General features: G+C 35.6%; 1 protein-coding gene across 1 annotated transcript in view; it reads left to right on the top strand.

Moving 5' to 3' along the window:
* The window catches only part of Rras2 (RAS related 2), an 83,734-nt gene extending 70,569 nt beyond the window's left edge, over positions 1 to 13,165 (top strand). The window contains exons 5-6 of the mRNA XM_077797532.1: positions 8,927 to 9,045; positions 11,160 to 13,165. Of these exons, the coding sequence (XP_077653658.1) occupies positions 8,927 to 9,045; positions 11,160 to 11,247 (207 nt within the window). The 3' untranslated portion in view covers positions 11,248 to 13,165. The remainder of the gene's footprint in view (positions 1 to 8,926; positions 9,046 to 11,159) is intronic.
* The last annotated feature ends 460 nt before the right edge of the window (positions 13,166 to 13,625 follow it).

Genomic DNA, 13,625 nt, shown 5'->3' on the forward strand with positions numbered 1-13,625 from the left:
TGTTAATATGAAATTTTCTTTGTCTAGAGACTGACTTTAATGTAAATTACAGTATTTGAATTTTTCCTAGCTTCAGCGACTGAATTTTCTATTAATTCTTCACACTGGCCTGCTCTAACACCAGTAGCCTTTAAGATAAGAATATATTTAGTTGCAAACTTATTCTCACTTGTTTTCTTACTCACTTTTTGAAAAATTTATTATTTAATTTTTTTTTGGGGTATGTGTTGTTCACTCATTTTTTGTAGGGGAGAGGAAGAATGTCAGCTGTAAATTGATGCAGTCCTACTTTATTTGGGGTATATTTAAGTCTTTAGTTTCTCATTCACATCTGGAATAATTGTTTAAATTGTTTCTCTTGTTGGCTTTTATATAACCTTACGTTGACAAAAAGATTTTTGTTGGGTTGGGCATGGTGGTACTCGCCTTGTAATCCTAGTCACTTGGGAGGCTGAGGCAGGAAAATCCAAGTTCCAGGCCAGCCTGGGAAACTTAGTTGAGACCCTGTCTCCAAATAAAAAATAAAAAGTTTGGGGATGTAGGTCAGTGGTAGAGTGCCTCTGGGTTTAATTCCCAGTACTGGGAAAAGAAAGAGTTTATTGGAACAGTATAAATATGAAGAAAAGTTGATTGATAAACAGCTCAGTTTATGTTGATGCTAGGCTTTTATTTTGTAGTTAACTGTTTAAAACATAGTCTTTGTGCTTTATTTGTAAAAATTTTGTTGGACACACACAAAATTCAAGATATTCAAGAGGAAGGGGGGTGGGGGGGCGGGCATTCCTACTACTAACTCCTCAGTTCTGAAACCTATTAAAAATAAGTCAGAAAAGGCTTTGCTTACAGTGTTTTTGCTTCTGTACCTGTGGATTTGGCTGACTTATTTTATCCTTTTATCTATCCACTCACCCAGTATTAATTTTTGTGGTAGTGAGTGCTCTAACACTGAGTTATATCACAACCCTTTTTATTTTCAGACATGGTCTTGCTAAATTGTCCAGTGGCCTCGAATTTGGGATTAACCTGCCTCAGACTCTTGAGTTGCTGGGATTATAGGCATGTGCTACTGCACTCAGCTCACCCAGTATTTATTGATCATATTTTCTAGGCCCTCATGATGAAATAGTAGATAAAACAGTCTCCAAGATTTACATTAAATAAAAAAGGGTCTGAAGAATTTGGTGGTTTAGTGTAATCACTAATCTGACCACTTACAGAGTGATTGCTGATTTTGTTTGTCCTATCAAAGGTATAGGAAGAAAATATAGATGAATGATTTGCTTACCTTCCTAAAATATGAAAGTAGGTAAGTAAGACTGTATATCGATTCTGAAATTTAGTGAGGCAGTGTGTGGGTTTGGATGGTGGATTTTGTGATACATCATCTGATTTCAAGCTTCTCGTCCTTGATTCTGTGCTGTATAGAAACTAGCTGTTTCCACTTTTTTGTTTACTCCCTCCCTCCTTCACCTTAGCTGCCCCCTCTCCTTTCCCCCTTGTTAAGTTACTTAATTGCTAATGGTCACCATTAAGTTGAGAAAGGCACTCCTTATACTTTTACTAAAAATACAACTCAGTCTCCTTCATCTGTCAGTGCTTTGACACAGTGTGCCCCCTATGGCATCCTAGGATAAAGAATCCTGTCTCTTACTTTTTGAGTTCTGTCTGTTTATGTATATATAAACTGTTTATATAAACTGTAGGTCATGGTTTTCAACTTGTTCTAATGTATCTATGTCAATTTTGTTGAAATATTTGCAGAATTGAAAACTTGGGACCTAATGGGTTAACTTGACATATCCCTGAGTGTTGGAAAGGTAGTTTATTCCTTTTAAGCCAGATTTGTTCAGATAAAATTACTCTCATCATTCCCATTTTGCTTTTCTTTCTTTGGAATATATAGTACTACTTGAATTCATATTATTATGGATTTTGAATAATTTGTGCCTTTGAACTGAGTCTCAAAGTTCCCAAAAGTAGGTCTGTGGATTCGTTGTTTCAGATTTACTTTGGATGTTCAAAACAATTCTTAGTAGAGCTCAGACCAACCAAATAGAATATCCAGGTGATAAGGCTTAGTATTTGTGTCTTTATAAAATTCTCTGGGTTGAGGGACTCTAGAAAATACTTGTTTATGTAGATATCAGTCTACTTTTATTTTGGTCTTCACAATGTGTTTTCTTTTTGTTTGCTTTGGTGGTGGCAGTGCTGTCACAGTGCCTTTTAGTTAAAAGTATGCTGCCCTCTAGTAAGCATATATGTGGGTACAGATCTCTTGACCAGAAATATATGTACAAACTCTTGTTTCCTTGATTCCTGGAAGACAGTGATGTAAAACCAGACTTTTAAATAAGTGAGTTGGGCACAGTGGCATACGGCTGTAATTCCAGTGACTCTGAAGGCTGAGGCACAGGAGCGCAGGTTTGAGGCCACCCTCAGCAACTTGGCAAGGTCCTGTCTCCAAATAAAAAGAAAAAGAGGTGGGGATGTAGCTCAGTGGTAAATTGCCCTTGGGTTCAATCTCCAGTTGGGGCGGGGGGGGGGGGGGTGTCGAGGGGGACTTTGACCCATGTAAACAATCTTAGCAATGAGATTTTTTTTTTGTCATCTAGACTATGAATTCATTAATTTTCTTAACTATGTACAAAGATAGATTATTTGCCATCCCTCTTGATCTATATTACATTATGCATGATGGGTAGGGTAAGGTGACTTTTTTTTTTTCCTTTTTTGTACTGGGGATTGAACCCAGTTGACTGAACCACATCCTTAGCCCTTTTTTATTTTTTTTTATTTTGAAACAGGGCCTTGCTGAATTGTGGAGGCTGGCCTCAAGTTTATAATTCTTTTGCTTTAGTCCTCCAAGTTGCTGGGATTACAGGTGTGCACCACCATTCTCAGCGCCAGATAACTTTTTCAGGAACAACTGAGCAGAAAGACAGCAGTATTCTTAAGGACATATTTTTTTTTCCTCCCCAAGTCAAATTTACAATAACAAACAATTTGAGATTAATTTATAATCTTTATTTTTATGGTACAGGAAATTGAACTCAGGGTGCTCTAGCACTGATCTACATTCACAGCCTTTTTTTTTTAATTTTTAAAATTTTGAGATAGGGTCTCAACTAAATTGCCTAGTATGGCCTTGAATTTGTAATCTTCTTGCCTCAGCCTCCCGAGTCTCTGGGATTACAGGTTATGCCCCTGTGCTTGGCTGACTTAAAAATCTTAAGTATTTATTTAAATTTTCTTCCTATATCCTGTTTCATTTTCGGATTTACTTATTTGATTGATCCCACTCCAATTACTTGTAGTTATTTAGTTAATTGGCATGCATTCTTCTAAGCCTTAGAGGTATAAAGACAAATAAATGTGTTGTTAATACTTGTCTCAGAGGACATCTTAAAGTGGTGGGAGAACAAGAAAACAACTAAAATTTTTAGTATCACATATTATGAATTTTGTCAGTGGTGATCTTTGAGTGTGATGGGATATCATTGCCACTAGGAGGGAGTTTTTTGTTGCTTGAATCTTGAAAGGTTAGTGAGAAATAAGAATATTAAGGTTGAGAGAGAAGGGATGACATCCTAGGAAGAAGAACAGAATTTTGACTACATTGGGGTTATTTTTATAGGAAGGAATTTACCATGTTAAAAAAAAATGTGTTTTTTTTTGGTACTGGGGATTGAACTCGGGACACTCACCACTGAGCCACATCCCTAGCCCTATTTTGTATTTTATTTAGAGAAAGTGTCACTGAATTGCTCACTGAGGTCCCCCAGCATTGTTTTTTGCTGAGACTGGCTTTGAACTCGTGATCCTCCTGTCTCAGCCTCTGGAGCTGCTGGGATTATAGGCCTGTGCCACTACACCTAGCTTAAATTTTCTTAAAATAGAAATTATCCTTTCTAATTTGATGGCTCTTTAAAGATTGTTCTTCTTGTTTGACTTCCATACTTATTGTTAATTGCTTGCACAATTTCATCTATATTTCAGACTCATAGTCCTTATTAGTAGATATATTATTCTGAAGAAAGAGAAGATAACTTTAAAATTTACATAAATTTGGGCTTACCAATGTTTAACTGAACTTGTCTGCTATCTTGTTGTGCAATAAGGACCCAGACTAATAGGAAGTCATTGTTGGATATATGTACATTAATGTAATAAATGTTGTTGTATTTAGGTTGTTGAATTTTGGGAATCGAGTTTTAAATTGGTAGAACAGATTTGAGCTCATGTGAGTCCAGGAATAATTCATATTGCAGTCATGAAGAATGAAAAACCTAATTTTTGGGGGGTGTTGGGTTGTATACTTAGTAGTGGGGCAAAACTAGCCCTGCACTAAATTTTTTTCTTAGTATTCCATAACAAAACCTAAAACCTGACCTCTAACAATCAGATTGTTTTCAAATAATTGCATTGTAGAAGACAGATGAAGAATATGTATAACACAGAATACAAAATATCTGGTAACCAATTGGTAAAAATCCTGCGTCCACTCAAGCATTGCCAGGTGTGTAAAGGAGGAAAATATGTCCCATGGTAACAGAAAAATGCAGTTAATAGAAACAGATCCAGAAATGATGTAGATGATACAATTAGTGGACAGAGACAATAAAAAAGTTATTTTAACTATATTCCATATATTCAAGAAGATATTCTGTATATCTCAATAGACACAGAAAAAACATTTGACAAAATACAGCACTCCTTCATGTTCAACACACTAGAAAAACTAGGATAATAGGAACATAACATCGTAAAGGCTATTTACTCTAAGCCCCAGGCCACCATCATTCGAAATGGAGAAAAATTGAAGGCATTCCCTCTAAAAACTGGAACAAGACAGGGATACCCTCTTTCACGACTTCTATTTAACATAGTTCTGGAAATACTGATCAGAGCAATTAGACATACAAAACAAAATAAAGGGATACATAAAGGAAAAGAAGAACTTAAATTAGCACTATTTGCTGACGATATGATTCTATACCTAGAAGACCCAAAAAGCTCCACCAGAAAACTTTCTAGGACTAGTAAATGAATTCATCAAAGTAGCAGGAGATAAAATTAATACCCACAAATCAAAGGCATTTCTATACATTAGTGACAAATCCTCTGAGAGGGAAATGAGGAAAACTACCCCATTTACAATAGCCTCAAAAAAACCCAAACAAACAAACAAAAAAACCAAAAACCCAGAAAACTTGGGAATCAACTTAATGAAAGAGGTGAAAGATCTATATAATGAAAACTACAGAACCCTAAAGAAAGAAATCAAAGATGACCTTAGAAGATGGAAAGATCTACCTTGCTCTTGGATAGGCAGAATTAATATTATCAAAATGCCAATACTACCAAACAAATTTTATGCAATTCCCATCAAAATCCCAATGGCATTCCTCATAGAAATCGATAAAGCAATCATGAAATTCATCTGGAAAAATAAGAGACCAGAATAGCTAAAGCAATCCTTAGCAGGAAAAGTAAAGCCGGTGGCATCACTCTAACAGATCTTAAACTATACTACAGAGCAATAGTAACAAAAACATCATAGTATTGGTGCCAAAACAGACCAGTGGTACAGAATAGAGGACACAGAGACTAACCCACAAAATTATAGTGATCTTATATTAGACAAGGTGCCAAAAACATTCATTGGAGAAAAGGTAGCCTCTTCAACAAATGGTACTGGGAAAACTGGAAATCCATATGCAACAAAGTGAAATTAAACCCCTCTCGCCATGTACAAAAGTCAACTCAAAAGTGGATCAAGGACCCCGGAATTAAATCTAAAAGTGTCTAATAGAATAAAAAGTAGGTCCTAATCTTCATCATGTGGGATTAGGCCCCAACTTCCCTACTAAGATTCCTATAGCACAAGAATTAAAACCAAGAATCAATAAATGGGATGGATTCAAACTGTAAAAAGTTTCTTCTCGGCAAAAGAAACAATCTGTGAGGTGAGTAGAGAGCCTGCATCTTGGGAGCAAATTTTTACCCCTTACACATCAGATACAGCACTAATCTCTAGGGTATATAAAGAACTCAAAAAGCTAAACACCAAAAAACAAAAACCCAATCAATAAATGGGCCAAGGACCTGAACAGACACTTCTCAGAAGAGGATATACAATAAATCAACAAATATACGGAAAAATGTTCAACATCTCTAGCAACTAGAGAAATGCGAATTAAAATTACGATTTCATCTCACTCTAGTCAGAATGGCAGCTATTAAGAATACAAACAACAAAAAGTGTTGGCAAGTATGTGGGGGAAAAGGCACAATCATACATTGCTGGTGGGACTGCAAATTGGTGTAGCCAATATGGGAAAGCAGCATGGAGATTCCTTGGAAAACTGGGAATGGAACCACCATTTGACCCAGCTATCCCTCTCCTCATTCTATACTCAAAGGACTTAAAAAACAGCATACTAGAGGGACACAGCCACATCAGTGTTTATAGCAGCTCAATTCACAATAGCTAAACTGTGGAACCAACCTAGATGCCCTTCAATAGATGAATGGATAAAAAAAAATGTGGCATATATTTGCAATGGAATATTACTCAGCAATAAAAGAGAATAAAATCTTGGCATTTGCAGGTAAATGGATGGAGTTAAAGAAGATAATGCTAAGTGAAGTTAGCCAATCTCAAAAAGACAAATGCCAAATGTTTTCTCTGATATAAGGTGACTGACTCATAGTGGGGTAGGGAGGGGGAGAATGGGAGGAATAGATGAACTCCAGTTAGGGCAGAGGGGTGGGAGGGAAGGAGGAGGCAGAGGGTTAGCAAGGATAGTGGAATGTGATGGACGTCTTTATCCAAAGTACATGTATGAAGACATGAATTGTTGTGAACATAATTTATATACAACCAGAAATATGAAGTGCTCTATATGTGTAATAAGAATTGTAATGCATTTTGCTGTCATTTATTTTAAAAAAAAAATCAATAAAAATCAATTTTAAAAAATTTTGAGAAGTAGCCTGAGAAAATATTGCATATAGAGGAATAAAGATAAAGGGACTGTATTCATCATTGTTTTTCATGGAAAAACATGCTGCATCTTTTAAATACTGAAAGCAAAAAACTAGAATTTAATCCACTAAAATTTTATTTAAAAAAAATGAAGGTTAGATAAAAGACTTCCCTCAAACATATAAAGTATGAGATTACTAACCAGAAACAAGGAAAGAAGTCTAAGGGGAAAAGATATCAAGTGGAAATTTGAATCAACTGGAAAGAATGAAGAGCACTGAAAATGGTAATTATATTGGGAAATAAAATAGCTTTTTAGTATTTAAATTAAAACATAACTGAACATTTTAAGAAAAAATAATGTGAGGTAAAAGCTAAAATAGTAAAAAAAAAAGAGGAAGGTAGAAACAGACTCTCAAAGTTCTTAAACTGTACATTAATTGGTATAATACTATTTGAATAAGACTGTGACAAATGGAAAATATATGCTGTAAACTCTAAAGCAACCACTGAGGAAGTATAACAGATACATAGGTAATTAGTCAACAGAGGAGACAAAATGGAAATGTAAAAAATATTTCAGTTAACCCAAAAGGCAAAAAAGAGGATAAGTAGGACAAAGAACAGATGGGGTGAGTAGAAAGTACTTAACTAAGTGCTCAACTAAATTGATTAAGCATAACTTGTGTGAATACCTCAGTTGAAAGGCACATGTTGTCAGATTGGATGAAAGTATCTACTCCCCACTTCCGTCCTGTATAGCTACATACCAAGCCCCTTTTATTTTGAGACAGTGTCTCACTAAATTGCTCAGGCTGGTCTGGAACTTGCAATCCTTCTGCCTCAGTAGCTAGGATTACTTACAGGTGTGTGCCATTGTGTTTGACAAAAAGTCTACTTTTTAAAGACACAGCCAGGATAAAAATAAAAGGATGGGCTAGGGTTCAATCACCAGCACCGCCCTGCCCGCCCACCAAGATCCTATCTATCTATTGTCTTTATTTATTCATGTTTTCTTATTCTGGCCTACTATTTTTATGTCAACAATGCTACCCTTCCTATGGTCACTGATTTCCTCCATGTGTTCATGAGTGTTGCCTGTGTATCGGGTACTGTGAACTCAATGGTGAGGAGACCCCGTGGCCCTAGAAGCATGTGGTCTTCTCATCTAGACGTCTTGCCATTTTCTCTCTTTCTGTGCTGTATTCCAGCCAGAAGAGGCTTGTTTCAGTTCCCAGGATTTAGCTGTAAAAACAAATGGGATTTCTAAGTCCCACATACCATTTCCTTTCTTAGAGCTTCCTCACTCCAAGCTCTATTCTAACCTCCTCAGGGTTAGATACTTTCATAGCACTTTGTGCTTTTCTTTCCTAGGATGTATTGTTGTTGTATTTAATAGATTTGGTATATTTTGTAGTCCAAAATCTTGTTTGGTAGCATATTGACCCTTGATATTCACAGAGGACTGCTTCTAGGTCTCCCCCACAATAATATCCCCCAGGCACTGAAATCTTTGGATGCTCCAGTTCCTTCTATAAAATGATAGAGTTTGCATCTAACCTACACATGTTTTCCTGTATACTTTAAATCCTCTCTACATTACTTATAATGTAGAGTAGCTTGTGTTGTTTAGGGAATAATGACAAGAACAGAAGATCTGTATATGTTTAGCACAGTTTGATTCAAACATTTTTGATCTGCAGTTGCTATAACTTGTTTGGAGCCCACAGATTTTGAGGGCTGACTATATTTCTGTCACAAGTATGTTCTTCTGAGTTGTTCTATAGAGGTGGGCTTCAGTTTGTGTTAAGCTATAAGGTCTGTTGGTTCATCTTGTAAAAGAGCCTGACCTCTTTTTGGAATAACAGTACAATCTTTAGTCAGGATTAGATGGAGTAAATTAATACTGTGCCTTAAACACAACTCTTGGAATTTCAGGTTACACAGGAGGAAGGACAGCAGTTAGCACGGCAACTTAAAGTAACATACATGGAGGCATCAGCAAAGATTAGGATGAATGTAGATCAAGCATTTCATGAACTTGTCCGGGTTATAAGGTAAGCAAAACATATGCTGGAAGTGTTTTATTAAATTGTTATTTTTAGTAAGAAAGAAAATTGTATGTAGGAGTAGTTCTTTTCTAGGGGTTAATGCACATGGGGTGTTAAATTTTAATTAAGTATACAATATATTCTGAGCACTTCTAAATGTAATTTATTATATTAAAGTAGAAAGTACATTTAGGAATTTTGAGAAGAATAAACGCAGCTTCCCGAGGTGATGGTGTGGATGTAGTGATGACAGCAGCTAACATTGGAGTGGTAATCAAATATCTTCCTGATATTATGCTAAATGCTTTAAATGTATTATTATATTTAGTCCTTAAAAAAACCCAGGAAGCTAAATACTTTATTTTATATTTACTTTCAGATGAGAAAACAGAAGTACAGATAAGTTAAATAACTTGTTTAAGGTTTAGACATACTGAATGACAGAGCTGGGGCTTGAATCCAAATCTCTGATTCCAGAGCTGGTGTTCTTGGTTTTTACTTCTTACTACCTTCTAAGAGTAAGAGAGGTAGAAGAGATTCAGCAGTCTCATGAAGTGTGGAGCATGATACCCCAGTCTACAAAGAATTTTTTCTGGTAGATGGTCTAAGAGGTCCCTAGTGGTTAAGAAAGTGTTTATGGGGCTGGGGTTGTGGCTCAGTGGTAGAGTGCTTGCCTAGCACATGTGAGGTATTGGGTTCAAACCTCAGCACCACATAAAAATAAATAAACAAAATAAAGGCATAGTGTCCATGTGCAACAACAACAACAACAACAAAAGAAAGTGTTTATGGATTCCAAAGCTTGTGGTGATGGGTTGTGCCTGCTGGAGTTACTGTATATGCTATATTGCTGCATGTGAGAAAGAAAGATTAAGTTGCTTCAGTGAACTTTCCTCTGTCCCTCCCTCCCTCCCTCCCTCCCTCCCTCCCTCCCTTCCTCCTCCTCCTCCTCCATCTCCTTTTTTCTCCTCCTCCTCCTCTTCCTCCCCCTCCTCCTCCTTTTTTTCCTTCTTCATTTTTTTTTTTCTAGTTAAGACAGTTTGACAAGAACTTAAAATAAATGGGCTCTTGTTCATTCTATATCTCAAGTGAATTGACACCTGAGCTGTGGGCTTCTTGGATATTCTTTCTATGGAGCAGAAAAAGTGAAGGTTATAGATTTTAGTTTTTTAGAAGTTTGTTAAAAATCGAAGTCCTATTGTTGTCAGAGTTTCAGTTTTGTAAGATGGAAGAGTCCTGGAAACAGATGGTAGTGATGGTTGTTTAACAGTGTGAATGTAAATGAATGCCTCTGACTTACACAACTTAAAAACTGATTAAGCTGGAAAATTTGATGTTTTATTTAACCATCCCCCATCTTAGTTCTATTTTTGTGTTAAACAACTGGTGAACTGATTTTTTCTTAAAATTTTTTTGGAATATCTTGTCCTTCTTTTTGACCCTCAAGAGCTATCCTTATCTATTAATCAATCGGGAAAGGGAGGTAGAGAAGGCTTTTTGGCTTTTTAAATGCCAGACACTGTCATGCAAATTTAAACATTACAAGATGTTAAATCCTCATAATAGTTGAGAAAGCTGAGTTTTTATTATTCTCTTCTAAGGAGGCCTAGAGAGGTGGACTAAATTGTTTTATACTGAATCTAATAAAAGGAATAAGAACTGCATGTATACTTTTTTTAAAAATACTTATTTTTTAGTTGTAGTTGGACACAATACTTTTATTCCATTCATTCATTTTTATGTGGTAATGAGGATCAAACCTAGGGCCCTGAATGTACTATCACTTGAGCGCTCTATCACTGAGCCACATCCCCAGCCTTGCAAGTATACTTTTTGAAGGTAATTTTATATGGTAGGCTCCAAGGTATGTTTATCCTTAAGTATATTATAGGGTTAAGGAGTCTCAAATAGAGAAGGGAACATGGAGGTTACTGAGTCCAGCATCCAATTCAGGGCTGTCCCATGAAGGCAGCTTAGTTTGTGCCCCCTTGTTTTTCTTTCAAAGATACGCTTGAATCCCCAGTTGAACATTGGAGAGCAAATGCACTTAAATGAGACTTGTCCAAAAAGAATCTGTATTACCTAGTAGGAAACTATATTTAGACTTTTTTGTCTTACAGGAAATTTCAAGAGCAAGAATGTCCTCCTTCACCGGAACCAACTCGGAAAGAAAAAGACAAGAAAGGCTGCCATTGTGTCATTTTCTAAGAATCCCTTGAATTTTAGCTACCAACTGCCAGGAAAAGCCCTCATCTCTTCCTCCTCTCCTGATGGTTTACATCATGTTGGTACCTTTCTAGCCTTAGACAAATGATCACCGTGTTAGCCTTAGACCAAGAAGCCGGCTAATCCTTTCCATGAAGCTAATATAATGGTTCTTTCCAGACCAATTTAAAGGAAACACTAAGGCTGCTTCAAAGATTATCTGATTCTTTCTAAATACGTGTCTACATATACAGACATATTCTTTTTTTAAGGGCTTACATCTTAATAGGGATGAATCAGTTTTGGAACCTAAGCTGTTTGCTAAGCTGAAGTTTTAGGTTGTGAAATAATTTTTAACTTCTGGAATCATATTACCTACTGTTATTCTAACCTCCATAGGAGGGTTTTTTTTTTTAATATGAATTTTTTGCCTGTCTTTAAAGATTTTGATGTCAACCTTAGTTAACCTTAAATACACTCAATGGAGTCTACAAAATTGAGACATATCAGACCTTTCTTGATACTACAGCTTTTGTTTCCCAGTGGCCAAAATACCAAAATACCTATTGTATTTATGGATTAAAAACTGTTTATCAAGCCTGTTAATGACTCCTCCTCTTGAAGATGATAGTGTTCTATGTGGCCAAATATTTGGACTCATTCTGGACTTGGGCATCTCAGTGTGTACTTGGTTTCTTAATTTAACTCTTTCACAGCCATGCTAAGGATAAGAATGAATTATTTCTGTCTGTCTTCCTTTTCAAGTATTTCTGGTTTAAGGGATTCAAAAAATCTAAAGTTTTTTTGTTTGCTGTAATATAAAATATGGAATTGAGCTTTCCAGAGTCAGAGATGATTAATGTTTTTGCTATATACTTTTATACATTATTTTCTTATTGAACTAGTTAACAAGTATTTTTATATGTTTGTAAGCAAATATGCTTCACAGCATACCTTGTGTATATGTAAAGATAAGTATTTAATTCTCACTGTTCACTTTTAACTGACAAAGAAAAAAAAGTGGAAACTACAGAAACTGTGGTAGAACTTTTACTTGCTGGTCTGATCCTGGTTGTATCTATCTTTGGCCAGTTTTATCCCCATTCAAGAAACCTTCCCAATCGAATACAACTGGATGAGACTCTGAAATCATTTCAATATCCCTTGCTATATATTGACTGTTGATATCAAGTATTAATTGTGAAACTTGTAATTGACAATTAGTATAACTGTGGATGGCTTCTGATTTTGTTTTAATTCTGTGGATTGTGTTTAAACAATTCAAAAGTATGTTCCTGATTTTGAGATACTAAGTGGTATTGCACAGTTGTCACTTTATTGAATGTGTACAACAGTCCCATGACCTTTATAGAGCATACCCTTGGATAGCTTCAGGTGCTGAAATTAAAGTTGATCTGTTATCACAAGATGATATTCTGTCACTCATTTTGTTATTTTAGTGGTTTTGTGAGAGTGAATAAGTATTAGAAGAAACTTATTTTAGTAGTTCTGTGCCTTTTTCAACATTGTCTTTGGGTTTGAAGCTAAAAGTCACATTGGTTATTTAGTAGGTAAATTTGATATGAAACGTTTTGGTGTTCTTAGTGATTTCTTGATTCGTTTTGTAGGTCAGTGTTTTTCTTTTTAAATGAAGCCTAAAGCAGCTGAAGCAAGGCAGATGATACATTTATTTGAAGATTAATAAAATTACAGTTTTACATTGTACTTTATAATTAAACATTAATTATGTTTCAATCTTATAAAATTACACTCCAGGAAGATACCAAATTTATTCTGTGTCATTTGCTACTTTACTAGCACTATCACATATCCTTTGTAGTGCTTTTAGTTGGGAATTTTGCTTTGCCTTGTTTTGTTATTATTTCTTTTTTTGTTTTGGTTGGTAAAGTTTTATTTCTGTCATAGGCAACTTCACATAAGAGTCTGCTTACATAATGTCCAGATTTAATGGGGTACCCTTCAGATTTTATCTCAATTTTTTTCTTTGTGCTTCACTTTGGATTATTTTTGTTGCTGTAATCTTCAAGTTCCCTAACCTTTACTTCTGCATTTGTTTAACCTGCTAGTCATCCTGACTACTGAATTTTCATTTCAGACGTTTTTTCTCTACAAGTTCTATATCCTATTTTAGTCCTCAAGTTCATGTATTCCTCTTCTCAATGGGGTTCATAAGAGAATTGAGCTCTTACTGTCTTATTTGTTGTGTGTTATAAATTAACTTTTCATCTCTGCAGCTAAAATAGTACTTAGCTATGTACCATCTTTGGGCAATTGAGGAATTAATCAGTAAACTCTTCAGGGCTGTCTTTTCTCACAGGTTGAGAAAGGCTGCTTTTATTATTTGAACATGGGCTTAATAG

This window comes from Urocitellus parryii, chromosome 4, assembly GCF_045843805.1.
Source record: "Urocitellus parryii isolate mUroPar1 chromosome 4, mUroPar1.hap1, whole genome shotgun sequence".
NCBI classification, from domain to species: Eukaryota; Metazoa; Chordata; class Mammalia; order Rodentia; family Sciuridae; genus Urocitellus; species Urocitellus parryii.